This window comes from Nycticebus coucang, chromosome 14, assembly GCF_027406575.1.
Source record: "Nycticebus coucang isolate mNycCou1 chromosome 14, mNycCou1.pri, whole genome shotgun sequence".
Classification (NCBI taxonomy): domain Eukaryota; kingdom Metazoa; phylum Chordata; class Mammalia; order Primates; family Lorisidae; genus Nycticebus; species Nycticebus coucang.
In genome coordinates, this window is record NC_069793.1 from 16,673,797 (window position 1) to 16,690,140 (window position 16,344).

Below are 16,344 nucleotides of genomic sequence, written 5' to 3' on the forward strand. Positions count from 1 at the left end.
AGACAAACTTGAAAAAGATAGGGATGTATAAACAATATTAAATTAATGGCTTTTTTATATGCAAAAACAAGAATGAATAACACTTGGACATAAGGGCACAGCAGAAATGGAGCCGGAACAAGGGCAAGGCTCTAGAATCGACCCGTGAGGTCCATTCATTACATGTATAATAAGCAACCCAGACACAGAAGCCCCCTTCACCAGCATATTCTCCCCACTTGCAAGTGGGCCTGGATGGAGGCATGTCAATCATTCATTATCATTCACACTATTTTAAACAATTACTTCCCATTCAACACTTGACCAAAGTGTAGTAATCCTGATACAGCTGCTCTGGATACTTGGAAAAATTATTAAGTCTAAAACAAAACAAAGCAATGTTCAGAAAGAGACTTGGTATTTAAGGCCTTTAACATCCAATGAATTTTGTAAATATCAATGGGTTAGCATTAGGCTTGTACTCAAATCAAAAGAAAGTCTATGAGAGTTCAAAATCAACAAATATCCCATAAGATTTTGGAAACGTCACTCTTCCTCAGCAGTATCCCTGTTATCAGTTTCTGTTCTACAACATTTAATTCTAATGGTCACTCGTGCCTTTTCATTGAAAATTAAAATATCTCTGACCATAAAAAGAGACCTATTGAATTCTTAGAGTAGTTTGTATGATCTGAACTTCCATGTTTTCCACCTGAATTAAAAGATAGCAAAAGATAAATAAACTTACCTGAAACAAAAATATCTTGATTAACTTACCAAGAATTTATCTTTACAATGAATGAACCTCAAGTATTTTTTTTTCTCCTTAGTCACTGAATGATCTTTAAGATCACTATTGCCTCTAGCTTTGTAACAAACTAGCAGTCCATTTTAATGAGAGTACTGGTAAGATGAAATCTTGTTTCTAGGACATAGAAATCTCAGAGTAAAAAGAAAGAAAACTGCAAGCTGATGCAGCCAAACATTGAGTCTTATACCTGCCTCCATGACTATGGAGATATAGGCCCCCGGGAATTAAAATTGGCATATTCCTCAGCTGGTCTCAAAACATGCAATTATGCAAACACTGTCTCCCATGTTATTCTAATAGATGAATTTTCCTCCAAACCATTACAGATAATTATATTACTGCATTTATTCCATTAACTGTGTTTTGGTATTTCATTGTTAAAATGATACATGTTCACCTAAAAACAAAACAAACAAAAAAAAACAAACACTACATAGTTTGAGAAATAAAGAAAGGAACAATTCAGAAATAACTAGTATTAGATTAACTTCATTTCAAATTCCACTTTAAGCAAGGTATGAAAGTCACCATTGCTTCTGAGTGATATGATATGGGTATAATGTATCTCCTAATATGGTGTAATAAGAAAGACACTTCACCTCCGGGATATCCTACCCCTGACACCTATGGACCTAGCTTACCATGAGAACCCAAATATGGAACACTTGGTAGGATGTGTCAAGAGTACCCCTAAGACTGTCAAAGTCACAATAAACAAGAAAAGAGTGAGATACTATAAGAGCATACACTGGAGAGACTCGACTACTAAACATAATGTGATACTTAGAAATGGATTCCGGAAAAAGAAGGTGGCATCGAGGAAAAAGACAAAAAATGGCAAATCCAAATCAAGTCTGGACTTCAGTGGCAGTAGTGTTCCCAGTTTCTTTTCTTATTTTATTTTTATGATGAGGTTAGTTTACGTGAGATCTGCCACCTAACAAATTTCGTTTTTTAGTTTCATAGTATTACTGGGGTACAAATATTTCGGACCCATGAATTGCTTTTGTCCAGTTTGAGTCAAAGTTATTTCATGCGCCCATCACACAGTTAATGGTGCAATGGATGTGGAGGTACAGCTGTATCATGAGATCCTAAATGAGCTTACTCAGATATATACCCAGAAGTGGGGTACTTAATTTTAATTTATTGAGGAAACTTCATATGGTTTTCCACAGCAGCTGTACCGTTCTGAATTCCCACCAAAAGTATATAAGGATTGAAATTAATCCACATCCTTGTCAACACTTGTCTTTTGTAATGATTTATGTTTTGTTTCAAATTAATATGAGGGTACAATTTTTTAGGTTACATTGTTTTTACTCCTAGAGTGAAGTCTAAGTTGCAGTGGAGCCCTTCACACGGCAGGCGTGCTGAACCCTTCCACACTGTGTACATCAGGTGAGATCCTTCCAATTGCCTTCCCTCTTCTTTCTCCCCTCTTTTTCTCTCCCCTCCCCCTTGCTAGACTATATTTGTGTTTTATCATTCCTGTGGACATGTAGTTGTTTGTATATTGGTTTCATATTAGTATTGAGCACATTGGATTTTTTTCCATTCTTGAGATACTTTATTAATAATAATGTGTTTCAATTTTATTCAGGTAAACACAAAATCTGGGGGCATCACGTAACCAGACTTGAGGTTATACTATAAGTTTATGGTGATCAAAACAGCATGGTATTGGCACAACAGAGATATAGATCTATGGAATAGAAGCATCTAGAGATGGACCCAGCCACATATTGCCATTTGTCTTTTCCTTTTTTAATATAACAGCCAGCCTGACAGGTGTGAGGTAACATCACTTTGCAGTTTTCTGATAATTAGTGATATTAAGCACTCTTTTAAACCTGTTTGCCATTTCTTTTGCTTTCTTTGGAGAAATAGCTATTTTAGCTCTTAGCCCATTTTTAAAATCACCATATCAGGTTATATTTTGTAACTGAGTTGTTAGAGTTTCTTATGTATTTTGGATATTAACCCCCACCAGACTTAGCATTTACAAATATATTCTCAGTTTATGTAACTTACATTTTTGCTCTGTTAATTGGATAGTTTCTTTGAGAAAGTTTTTTGGCAAAATTGTGATGAGAATTTTGTATGTTATTAAATGTGGATTACTGAGTTAAGAATGTATAGGAACTATCTGAACAATATTGAAAATAGTTTTAGAAATCTACAATTCCCAATTTTAACTTTTTAAAATCCCAGCGCTTACCCCGACTCTACCACAATACTATAATATCAATGGAGCAAAATTGTACTTGTACCCCATAAATATATACAAATAAAAAACTGTTAAAATAACTCTATAAATTCGGACCAAAAACATTCACACTAAGGGTTCATTTCATCGAATCTCCACCACCACAACCACCATAGCTTCATGCAAAAGCGTCATCCCCTCTGACCTGAAACAATGTAAATGTATAAGAAATACCTGGTCAACACCCATTTCTGTTCCCTTTTATGTCAGTTTGCTACACCAGGGTGGGGAACTTACAGCCTTAAGGACACATGTGGCCTTTTAGGTTCATTAATTGCACGCATTTGACTGAATCCAAATTTTACAAAACAATTTTATTGTTATTAACACAAGTTTGTTTATGTTTTATATTTTTATTTTATTTTTCAAGTGAACATATTTAAAATACTAAAGAATAAAATAAATTTCAACAAAATAAAACTGCCAGATTGCCAGCACAATAATGGCTTAAATGACGGCTGCCACACTCATGATTCAGCTGTGACTTCTCCCGCCTGACCGGCACCCCTACCACTCAGGTGTGGTTGGCAAGAGTATGCCGGCCTGCTGGCAGGTATTGACAATGATGCATGGTGTTTCTGTTTGAAGTAGAATTTGTGAATAGTTGCACAGCTCAAAAGTGTTTTTTTTTAATTCTGTCTTCTTAATAGCCCATCTTGCCAAAGACCAAAAGAATGCTGAAGGAATAAAACAGATTTCCTTAATGAGAATTGGGAATTGCAATAGTATCTTGTTTCTGCCAAAGATAAGAGGATTCATTTGCCTTGTGAGATTGCAACCTTAAAGAAATGCAGTGCTCATCAGCTTTGTAACACTCATAAGAACCACACATATTTTAAATGAGAGAGGAGAGGTGCCAACGTTTGTATTGCAGAAATTCAAAGATGAGAACAAAAAACAAAAGCAGTTCTTTCGAGCTGCAAAGTAGTTTATATAATCAGGAAAGAGGGAAGCCATTCTGTGATATAGAAATTGTAAAAGAATGAATTGTAAAAGTTGTGGGATATTTAGACCCCAGTAACATTTCAAAGTGTAAACAACTGCCTCTTATAAGGAGCGCTGTAACTAATTGGCACTGTAACTAATTAGTGTTCAACTTAACAGAATAACTTCATGCAGTACTTCAAAAGAAAAATGTGTATTTGTGGGGAAGATGAGTTAAAGTAGAGGTGCCCAGTTGTTTTGAATAACTGCGATTAAGCCCGCAGATGCCATGAGTTCCTGAGTAATCATCATTAGTGTTTTATTTGGTGCAATTGTTGTCTTGGCTATTCTATAGGTCCCAAGGCTTTCTACCTGGGGGGAGGGCGGGGGGAAGAAGCTGCCTATGCTAGGTCACCTGACCCCACAAACTAAGTGGAGGCAGATGTCTTAATACCTGCCCACTCACCACCAAGAGTTGAATAAAAGGCATGTCACAACTACTTTCGGCTCCTCATTTTTTTTTTTTTTCAGTTTGTTAGAATCCACTGTGAACATTTTCAGCCTCAACCTTTGGTACTACAGTATCATTCAATCACTTTGAATGGATTCAGTGATATTGCTTACTTGGTGCAGGTTTTAAGCTTCATTCAGATCATAACAGAAGATTTTCTTGGTTAGGGAGAGCTACTCATTTTGGGCATACTGGTGAACAGAAAACAAAGTCAATATTTATCTTCAAAAACTTTCAAGATAAAGGTTGTGAGGTTGGATGGGAATTTGGTAAATGGAATGAGTGTTTGTACTGATGGTGGACCTTACATGACGGAAAAACATGAAGGGTTTACCGCACAGATTTAAAAACGTATTAACAGATCCAGATGGTCTCATTTCATTGCATCTTTCATCAGCAAAATCTCTGTACTATTTTAAGTGACACTTTGCAACAAGTTCTAAGTATTGTTAGCTCTGTGCAAATGTAGCACAGCATCCCCAGTTTTGTAACATGCTAAAGTTGAATGATGACGCATTTAATGTGGATTTGCCGTATCATTCTAAATTGCATTAGCTATTGGGGGGACAGGTGTTAGCCAAAATTTTCTCTCTGTAAGAAGAGATAGTTAAAGTTTACAAAGAACAAAATCAGAATGTGAATTATTGAAAGACAATATCTACAGAAATGCAGTAGTTATTCATGAGTAACGAAACAGAATTTAATTTAGTGTATGCAAACCCGTATAATATTTTCTAATAATAAAATGCATACAGTTCACAAAGAAATAAACAATATCTGAAACTTCTACTATTCCAGCCCCCAATATCAGCATGTGGAGTAAGCAAGACTCAAATACAATCCTCCCCTTGAAGAAAGATGCCACAAACTCACAGTAACCTGAGGATATACTTCATTCATACCAGTTACCATAGGGCTGTGATGTGATTTCCTTACTTTCACTACCACACTCTTAAACTCCTACTGTGTTTATGGAACTAGTGACTAACTTGGTGCCAAATTAGTCTTAAGCTACACTCTTAAAAAGAATTTGTGAAATGAATAGATGAACATCAGTATCTCACATATGATATTTGTATTTGTTAATAAAAATTGCCATTCTCAAAGCAATTCTCTATTTCTCTATTTCTTATCACATTTTCTTGATTAAATAAAAATGCTTAGATATTAATGCCCACTTAAAAAATACATTGTGGAGTTTGGAAATTCTTATAAACTATTCCAATCTGCCATTAATAATTAGAGCTAGAAATTGGAATGTTCCCCAGAACATTAACTCCCTGATGTATTTGTATCCCTGTAAGGCACCAAGCAATATAACATAATGAAAAATCTCTGAAAGTGAAAGCTCATTGTGCAAGAGAAAGACTACTAATGGAACCTGAAAATAGATAGAAAGCTTATAATTTCATCAAACAGAATGTAAAATACTATCATTGCCAGAAAAAGTTAATTACTGAAAAAAAACTGATGCCCCACATTATAGCTAAAAGAAGACAATAATAATTTTTCTAAAAGTATTCAATAGAAATTAATGGTGGATGTTATTTTTATGCCTACTATATTCTAGCACATAAAGTAGTATAAAGGTGTTCATTATACATGAAAATACATGCATACATACATGAAATCTGTAGTATCTACATTAAAATTTACAATCTAAATATGCAAAATACAAATGTGTTTACAATAGATTATATATTAACTGTGTTGATAACACAAAAATATACAATCTACACCTGCAAATCTGCACATCTATCAATATACCTGCAAAGAGACATAGAGGTGAAAACAGATACTTTGTGATCACAAACTTTAAGATACCTGTTAATCACAAAATGGATATTATGCCAGTGAGTTTTAGTCATGAGTTTCTCTCTATTAAAAAATTGTGATTAATATAATGATTTTTGATTATATAATACATTTACCTAATGTGATTCAAAAGATAATTTTTTTAGAAAAAAGTCTCCTACATGCTATGCTCCATGTAATAAAGAATGTAATAAAATACATAACAAACAAAAAATTGAGCAAATAACAAATATATAATGGAATTTTTTTCTGTATTCTTTTTTTTTATAATGGAATTTTTAATAAAACTGATAGAGTGATTAAGCATGTCTATACTGAATTAAAGAAAAAAGAGAGAAAGGCAATTGATTCCAGCAATGGAAAATAAGCAAATTTATAGTTCCAATCAACTTTAGAAAGAGATTCCTATAAAAAATTGTAAAAATAACATCAAAAACTTAGCTAAAATGTGTAAATTCTAAGAAAAAAAGACAATAAAGCTAACTCAAGATAAATAATGAGATTATAACTTCCATACATTAACAAAAGTGTGTTCATCATTGAAAACACAACATTTCTTATCTTTCAGTGAATACTAAAATTGCCAATAATATTTCACCAAATTGTATGAGAAGAAACACTTACCAAATGCTTTTAAGAGGCTCATATAATTGTGGTGCCAAAAATTAACAAAGACTAGACTGAAAATTACGGAATGATTTCTATCATAAACATAAAATTTTAAATTCTAAATGACATATTGACACATTAACTTATCAACAAATAATAAGTATATTACATTATATCACATTTAAATTTTGTTTTCTCAAAAAAATTGGTTCAATACAGGATAATTCAAAAATATAAATTTCTATATTAAAATACTTGAGGCATAAATCACATGATTATTTTATAAAATGAAGGAAAGTAGATGGAAAAATTTCAATATCCACTCACTAAAAAAATAAAATATAACAAAAACAAATAAAAATAAGCAAAACAGACATTGCCAAAACACGTAATCATCAGACTGGCCAAAGTCAAAATGGAGGAGAAAATCCATTTTCTGTGAGGTAAAAGCATCAGATAACACTCAAAGCAAATGCATCAGACAAGCAGCAGATTTCTCAGCAGAGAACTTACAAGCCGGAAGGGATTTTCATTTTCAGTCTTTTTATGCAGATTGTCAGCCAAGAATGTGCCTCTTGCCAAACCAAGTTTCATAAGTGAAGGAGACATACTTTCCCCAAAAAGTATCCTTGAGGGAATTTGTCAGCATTAGACCTGCCCTATTAAGATGTGCTCAAAATGCTCTAACCCCCTAAAAAGAATGGTTGATATTTGCCAAGGTAAAAGACACTTAAAAGCAAAAACTCATAACTCTTATATAATAGTAACAAAAGAGAGAATATAAAGCAAATGTCAACAATCAACATGTTGCCTAGAGCAATATTTCACTTTTCAATATTAACATTGAAAGTAAACAGTATAAATGGCCCACATAAAATATATAAATGGGGAAAATAAAATTAAAAAAAAAACTCAAATATATAGTGTCTTCAAGACACTCAATTTAACAAATAAAAAGTCTCATAGACTCAAGGAACAGGAGGTAGGAAAAACGTCCCACGCAAATACAAACCAGAACTAGCAAAAGTAGCTATGCATAGGACAAATAAAACATTTTAAACCAACAACAGTTTAAAAAAAAGGAAAGAAATAAAGATAGTCACATAAACAAATGCTACTAGAAGCCAAGGTATGACATGAACACAATAATGAGGAATTTTAACACCCTCCTGACAGAGCTATACAAATCTGCAAGACAGAAACTCACATAGAAACCCTGGATCTAAATAGGACTCTAGAAAAAAATGAACTTAGCAGAATTTACAGAACATTCTGTCAAAAATTTCAGAATACATTATCTTCATCAGCACATGGAACATTTTCCAAAATAGACCCCATGTTAAGCCACAAAAGAAGTGTCAGCAAATTTTTACAAGTTTAACTCATACCCTATCTCTTAGCAGACTACGGTAGAATAAAATTAGAAATCGATTCCAAGAGAAACTCCTAAAACTACACAAATACATGGAAATTAAACAACCTGCTGCTGAAAGATCTTTGAATCAATAGTGAGACTAAGATGGAATTTTTTGTTTGTTTGTTTTCTAATGGAATGAAAATAATGTCACAAACAAAATCTTTGGGTCACACTAAAAGAAATGCTAAGAAGATACAAAGTACTAAAGGGCTACATTGAAAAGATAGAAGGGTCACAGGTTAATATCCTAATGTTATATCCCAGAGAACTAGAAAATAAGAACAAACCAAACAGGTGGCGCCTGTGGCTCAAGGAGTAGGGCGCCAGTCCCACATGCCAGAGCGGGTTCAAACCCAGCCCCGGCCAAAAAAAAAAAAAAAAAGAACAAACCCAACTTAGCAGAAGAAAAGATATGACAGACATCAAAATAGAACTAAACAAAACGGGAATGACAACAACAACGTAAGACAATGCAAAGGATCCATGAAATCAAAAGTTGGCTCTTTACAATGATAAAGAAAATGCACAGACCACTGGTTACACTAGTGAAGAAGAGAAGGGAGATAGTTCTATCACAGATAAAAAGAATATTATAAATACTATTACAGAAATATAATAAATCACCCAACATTGCTCATCTGCCTCTAAGCAGATTAGCTAGAAAATCTAGTAAATGTTTGGAAAGACTTGACCTCCCAAACTTCAATAAGGAAGGAACAGAAATCCTGAAGAGACCAAAAATGAGTACTGAGATGAAATGAAGACTACATCTCCCACCAGAAAAAGTCCAAAGATATTTGGAGTCATAGCCAAATTCTACTAGACCTGCACAAAAGAGCTGGTGCCCTTCCTACTGAAAATGTTCCATAACAGAGAAGGTGGGGATCCTCCCAAATTCATTTGAAAAAGCCACAAAAAAAAAATAAAATTATAAACTAATATACACCATAAACACAAAGTGAAAAATGCTCCACAAAATACTAGAGCACACCCATAAATTAAAATAAATGACAATAATTCACAACAATATGTTGGTTTCATCCCAGAGATACAGGGATTGTTCAATATATACAAATCAACAAACGGACTTACCACCTAAATATTATTAAAAACAAAAACTATATGATTATCTCCTAGAAGCACTCAATAAAATCTAGCACCTCTTTATGATAAAAATTCTTAGCAAACTAAGCATGAAAGAAATACTTAAAAATAATATAACACACCCTCAGCCACCATCATCTTAAAGGAGGTAATGTTGAATCCACGCCCTCTTCTACTCAACGTAATATTGGAGTCTTAGCTGGAAGAGAAAGAAACAAAGGGCATCCAAAACTAAAAAAGAGGAAGTCAAGTTAACCCTGTTTGCCACTAATACAATTTATTTTACAAAAAGTTTGAAAAAAGAGAATATGAATTTAATTTTGGGAGGCATAGACAGTGAGTTTACGTAGAAAAGAAAATGCATCATTACTACACACATCATACCTTTGGCTGTTGCTGGAAGTGGGAGAAAAAGGACTTTGGGGATGCTGGAAATGTTCTGTGGACCCATTTAAGTGTTATGTGGGTATTTGTTTAAAAATACTTTTAATATATTTCAAATTTAAAATTACATGTCAGAGAGTCACAGCCCATGTTGCAAAGAGTTTGATTTTCATCACAAATATGACAGAAAACTATGGGGAAATTCTATTCTTATGTATGAAATAAACTGATGTTACATTTTAAAGAATCATAATGGATAATTTAGAATTGATGGCTTTCATAAATATTTTAGTCCATTTTGTGTTGCTATAACAGATTATCATGGAGTAATTGATAAAGAAAATAGATTTCTCACAGTTCTGAAGGCTGTGTATTATCAACTTAATGACAATAATGGCTCAGAGAGCAGATACATGAAGATGTGTTTTGGAGATAGAAAGAACAAGACTTACAAACAGATGTTTGTGTGAGTCTCTGGAATGATAATGTTTTCTTCTTTGTTTAAGCACCTAACTAAAGTTGGACAGTGGACCCATTCAGTGATACAAAAAAAGGTGAAAATGAATAAGCTTAATGGAAAAATTGGCAATTAAAAAGTAGATTTTATTATTTGTGATCTTTGTATAACTCACTCATGAATGGAAGTATTGTTAGAAGTAAATTGAGCTTTTCTTGACATTCAGCATAATTTCAACAGCTTTTATTGAAATACTTTACATTTATGCTCCAAAAATAAAGGGTACATTGTACCTAATATGTTCAAGCATCCACTTGCATAAAGATAGCTGATATTTTTCATATAGACCATAAACCCACTTTTTATTTGAAATAAAGCTTTAAGGTAAAAAAAAAAAAACCTTACAGGATGCAGTACTCACCAAGTCAGAACAATTGATTATAAGGATGTGAGCACGGATATAGTAACTACTTTAAATAAGCAGTTATCACCTGTGTTTGCAACACTTTATAAGCACAGTTTAAAATGAAATCATAAGTAGTAAATCCCTTAATATAAATTTCTTTTTCATCATCCTGACTTTCACTGAGGGTTCAGTGAGATGATTTTGAAAAATATTTCTTTCTCAAACCTCTAGAGAGGAAGGGAATCAAATTACTTTATAATTGTATTAAACTAGAGATAATATTAAGGCATTCTGAACACTGAAAACCATGGCATAAGAAATATCCAATTGATTAAAACATCAATGTGCTTATCTAAAATAATGGTAATGTAATCAATAAGATATATGAAAAAAGTTGGACATATATAAAAATACATATTTTGGAATTATATTGAGGGACAATGAAGTCTGGAGGTGATTAAGCTCCTGACTGTCTCTTTCACATCTTTGTTCCTAAGGCTGTAGATAAGAGGATTCAGCATTGGGATCACAACTGTAAAAAGCACAGTGGCCACATTATCTAGGAGCCATGAGTTATTGGAGTTGGGCACACAATAGAGAAGGAGAATGATCCCATGGAAAATGGTGATGGCGGTCAGGTGGGAGGCACAGGTGGAGAAGGCCTTCCGCAGTCCCCCTGTGGAAGGCATCTTGAGGATAGTGACAACTATGAAGATGTAGGAGGCCAAGATGACCAGGAGGCTACAAGCTTCATTGAATATAGAAATGACTAAACAGGCCATCTGGCTGAAGGAGGGGTCAGAGCAGGCCAGAGACAGGATGGCAGAGTACTCACAGCCAAAGTGATTTATGATGTTAGGGCCACAGTAGGAAAGTTCCAAAAGAGAATATGTGAGTGTCAGGGAACAGAGTCCTCCCCACAGGTAAGTCCCAGTGACGAGGAGAGCACAGAGCTTGTGAGACATGGCAACTGTGTAGAGTAGAGGGTTACACACAGCCACAAACCGGTCATAGGCCATCACCGCTAACATGAACATTTCTATGATCACAAATGCACAAACAAAGAAAAATTGTACCATACATCCACTGAAGGAGATAGTTCTGTCTTCCACTACCAAGGTCTCTAACAGTTTGGGTGTAAAAACACTGGAGTAACACATATCCAAAAAAGATAGATGGCTGAGGAAAAAGTACATGGGTGTTTGTAGCTTGGGGTTGACTCTTACGATCACAATTATACCCAAGTTCCCCAGCATAGTGACTGTGTAGATGGCCAGGAACACCAGGAAGAGGGGAGCCTGGAGCTGTGGATATTCTGAGAAGCCCAGCAGGATGAATGTGGTCACAGAGCTCTGGTTTCCTTCATGAAACATCATGGCCCTTAATTAAAAAAAAAAAAAGGAAGGAAGAAAGAATAATAACAACAGCAGCAGCAACAACAACGACAACAAAAACTGATCAACATGAAAAACACAACAGCAAATTCCTTTGAGGAAAGGTATATCTTTTCAGACAGCCACAGCTCTGTACTCAAATATTGGATTAACTACTTTAGGTTTATCTCATTATGAAGGGCTCAATAAACATCTGCTTAAGAGTATCTTTGAGTGGTCTGATCAGAAATTCCACTGATAACTATGTTCTCTCAATGATAGAGCCATGGCAGGGTCATTTAGAAAGCTCAAGATACTCAATAGTATGAAATTATCTCTAGCAGAAATATTTTTGAGATATTCTTAAGATTTTCACATTGATTATCTTCTGTTACACGAGGTTTTTTGGTGGTTGATATCACATGAAATAGAAATTAAAAATCTCTTATTCATTAACAATTATGAACCACAACAAATATAGTATTCTAAAAAGTAATATCTCATATAAAAATAACCACAGGGTCTTTCTTTATATGACAAATGTAGACACGGTGGCCATAGAAGAATGAAATACATAAAAATTTAAAATATGAACTATTTAGTAAAAGAATCGGAGTCTGAATATTAGGAATTTTATGTGATTAAGCCTAAAAAGAAAGCCCAACTCCAGAAGGTGATTTGAAGACCGAGTACATATGATTCTGCATCTTGAACACATCTGTGAACTGGCACATTTGGCTTGTCTGTGACAAGAAACAGCCCACCATTCTGTGTACCACTATTAATTACAGGCACAGAGCATCACCATGTTCAATTAATTAGGAGCATGGGTGGACATTTTATTAGCTTCATATATTTAGTCACATATGCTGGTAAAAAGGCTTATCTTTCAATGCAGGATCTTGGATTACTTGAATTGAGTTGCAAATATGCACGTTAACAATGATAAGTAATCTTCACTTTCCCACTGCTTTCTCATCACAGTCTGGTGTTTTTTGGTTATCCTTTCATAATTCTAAGGTTTGTGGCTATTGGAAAGTCAGTCTGAAAAAAGAAAAGCAGAAATTTCAGAACGTCCCTTCCTCTTCATTCTCGTCGTCACTACTTGTCATTTAGATGCAAAGTTCCTTGTTAGTCTAGGAAAAGCAAACCAAAATATCCTTTAGTCTTAGACATAATAAATAAAGTGTTTTAAAAGCACTTTGTTGCAAAATGCATCAGACTGAAACTATTTTATGTGGATTTTCATAATTTTCCTCTCAGAATTACATTATTTTTTCACTAAACATAATGCTGTATTCAACAACCATTTGAAAATTGTATTCTATAACAATTTCAACTAATCCATGGAAATGACACTTTTTCCCTCTACCATTTTAGACCATATCATCTTTCAATGAGAAATTTCCTATGTACTTCTTTCATGAAAAATTTTCTGGTTAATAAAAATATCACTATCTTTCTCCTACTCTGTTTTTCTTTATCCTATATCATCACAGTGTTTGTATAATGACTAGCATGTATTACTGATTTTAAGTGTGTGTGTGTGCATCTTTTTTTCCCTAAATTCGTTAAATTTCTTAAGGAAAAAAACATATTTAAAAATTCATCTAATATACTTAGTGTACCTAAAATAGCATTTAAAGACAAAGTTTCAAATTCAATGCAATGATCCTAAGAACATGAAAAGTAGACTTTAGCTTCTTGAGTCTACACATTAGCTAAACTTAGTTGACACTGCTCTAACTCAGGTCATATTAGTTTTTCCGTACCAAAATCTTTCCAGACTTTAACATACCTCTTTTAATGAGTGAAAGATGACTAACTTTGAAGCAACTCACCAAAAGCCATATTTTCCTGATGTGTATTTTTTATTGATGACTTTCTTGCTATTATTAATAAAAAACATACATAATCTCTCTCAAAATTAAAATTTTCTTATAAATATTCCCATCACTTTGAAATTGGTGGGTGACTATTGAAAATATAATTCAATACAGGATTCAACAAATGTCATTTTTCTAATCATTGAGAAATCATGAAGGGAGCATAGAGATACCCTTGAGTAATAGACAGATTTGGAAATTATGTTCCACAATCATGGTGTTTATTATATATATATATATTTGACTTTAGGGACACAGCCTCAGGAGAATTATGATTGAATAATTGGAGTAAGTTTCCTCTTCCTTAATTTAGAATGAAATTTCTTCTACACCGTTTCCATGTTGTGTTTTGTGCTTAGTTTATCTCAATTAAGAGACTATATTTGTGAACATGACAAAAATAATACCACTTGCAAGACTACTGAAAGAATAAATATATGGTGGATATAATTATTTTTTGTTCTCTCCATTTTGATTTTTATGTTTATAAGTGCCTGTAATATTATACAACACATATTTTTAAATTCTGCCCTATAGTCATATTTTTATGCCTTTAATAAACCTGAATGTATCATTGTTTTGAAAGTGTGCCAGTAGATTATGTATCCTGTGTGTGGCGATAGGACCGACTGTATTCTGAAGTACAGCTTTGTTGCTCACAGACCTGATATTGGGGGTATATTTATGTGTTTGTTGAATCAACTAATGAAGTGGACATTAAGGCAAAAAGGAAAGAAAATCTAGTATATTGATCAGAAAACTTTGAGATATGTGTAGAGATAGAGGAAGTTGAAAACTGAAATTACCAAAACCATTCAAAGGAATTGGACATTATAACTTGGCTGGGTGGATTTAGCTATTTTTGTGGCCTAAAATTAAGCAGTTTAATTTTTAATTAGGTAAATATTTGATATTTTTATTATGTTTACTAAATTGTGAACTATTTTATTAGAGGAAAGCTAGCAAAAAAAAAAAAAAAGAAAGAAAAGAAAAGAAAAACAAAAAAAAATCCCTGCTTTGGTTTAAGTAAAAAGGCTGTGAGCCTCAATGGCTGACCTATACCAAAACAACCACTTGGAATTTTAATGGAAATCAAAACAAAACAGCAAATAAATCACTGAAAATGGACTTTTAAAATATAAACCATGGATTGTGTTAATACATAAAAATGACACTTGGAACTTGCTCCCTGTTTGACATGGTTTGGGGCATGGCATATAAACCAAACCTTAAATCACAAAGGCAACTAAAGGTTTGTGCAATATTTTACATTTTAAATAATTGTGTCAAAATGTTAGTATCTTGTAGATGTAAGTCTTCATTCTACAATTTTTTTTTGGAAATTGCATGCAGTTTTCAGTTAAGGAAGAACTGTGTGCTTAGTTCTAAAACAGTGTTTATCTTTTTTTCTTCTTAGTTTTCAGTAGTTAAACTTCAAAAAATGCCTTTAGATACAGAAGTCCGTAGTGCACTTTCTCCAAAATAGGATTTAGAGATTTCCTTTTAGAAAATCAGTTAAAAGAAACAGGGATATTAAAGATGGATGCTATACCTTCTTCATGGTTACAGTGTGGAATTATTACAATAAGGTACTTTAAATTCAGTGGTTAGCCCTGTATTTGAAAGGTAGATGCCAAATAGCAGAAAAACTATGAATCATTATGGATAAACAGATTTGCGGATAGTTTTTTTTTGTTTGTTTGTTTTTTGTTTTTGGCCGGGGCTGGGTTTGAACCCGCCACCTCCAGCATATGGTTTGGTGCCTTACTCCTTTGCAGATAATAAAACTATCTGCTACCCCAGATAGTTTTATTATCACAACAGATATGGCAGGAGACAACCAAAGTAACACAAAAAGAACAAGCTTTGTTAAGATATAAGAAATAATTTATTTTTTCAGAAAATGTTTTGAGATCCAAGAGTCCAGGCTAGAAATTAATATAAAAGACAATAATACAGTAAAGGATGATCAGAATAACTAGTTATTGGGAAAATGCTAAATGAAAACAGCATTAGATACCACCTTACACCTAACACGTAGAATGAATAAATTTAAAAAGATTGCCCTTAACAAGTGTCAGTGAGGAGAAACTGGAATTTTCAGACCCTGATAGTTAAATGAAACATGAAAAACAATATAAAATCTTTGGAAAAAAATCTGGTGGTTTCCTGAAAAGTTAAACATACTACACCAGCCATTTGATAATTATATAACTAAAATAAAAATGTCAAATTCCTAGAAACACACAAATAATTTAAACTGACTCAAGAAGAAATAGAGAGTCTGACCAGACTTACAATAAGATAAAAAATTAAATAAGAAGTCAAAAACCTTCCAAAAATGAAAAGTCCACTACCGGATAGCTTCATTGACAATTCTACCAAAATTAAAAAATTAA

The 16,344-nt window shown here is 33.4% G+C and overlaps 1 protein-coding gene across 1 annotated transcript; it reads right to left on the reverse strand.

The window, feature by feature from the left end:
* Nucleotides 1-11,111: 11,111 nt before the first annotated feature.
* On the reverse strand, nt 11,112-12,062 carry LOC128565983 (olfactory receptor 1165-like). Its single transcript, XM_053562851.1, has one exon. It carries the CDS (start codon nt 12,060-12,062, stop codon nt 11,112-11,114), a length of 951 nt encoding a protein of 316 aa, XP_053418826.1.
* Between the last annotated feature and the right edge of the window lie 4,282 nt (nt 12,063-16,344).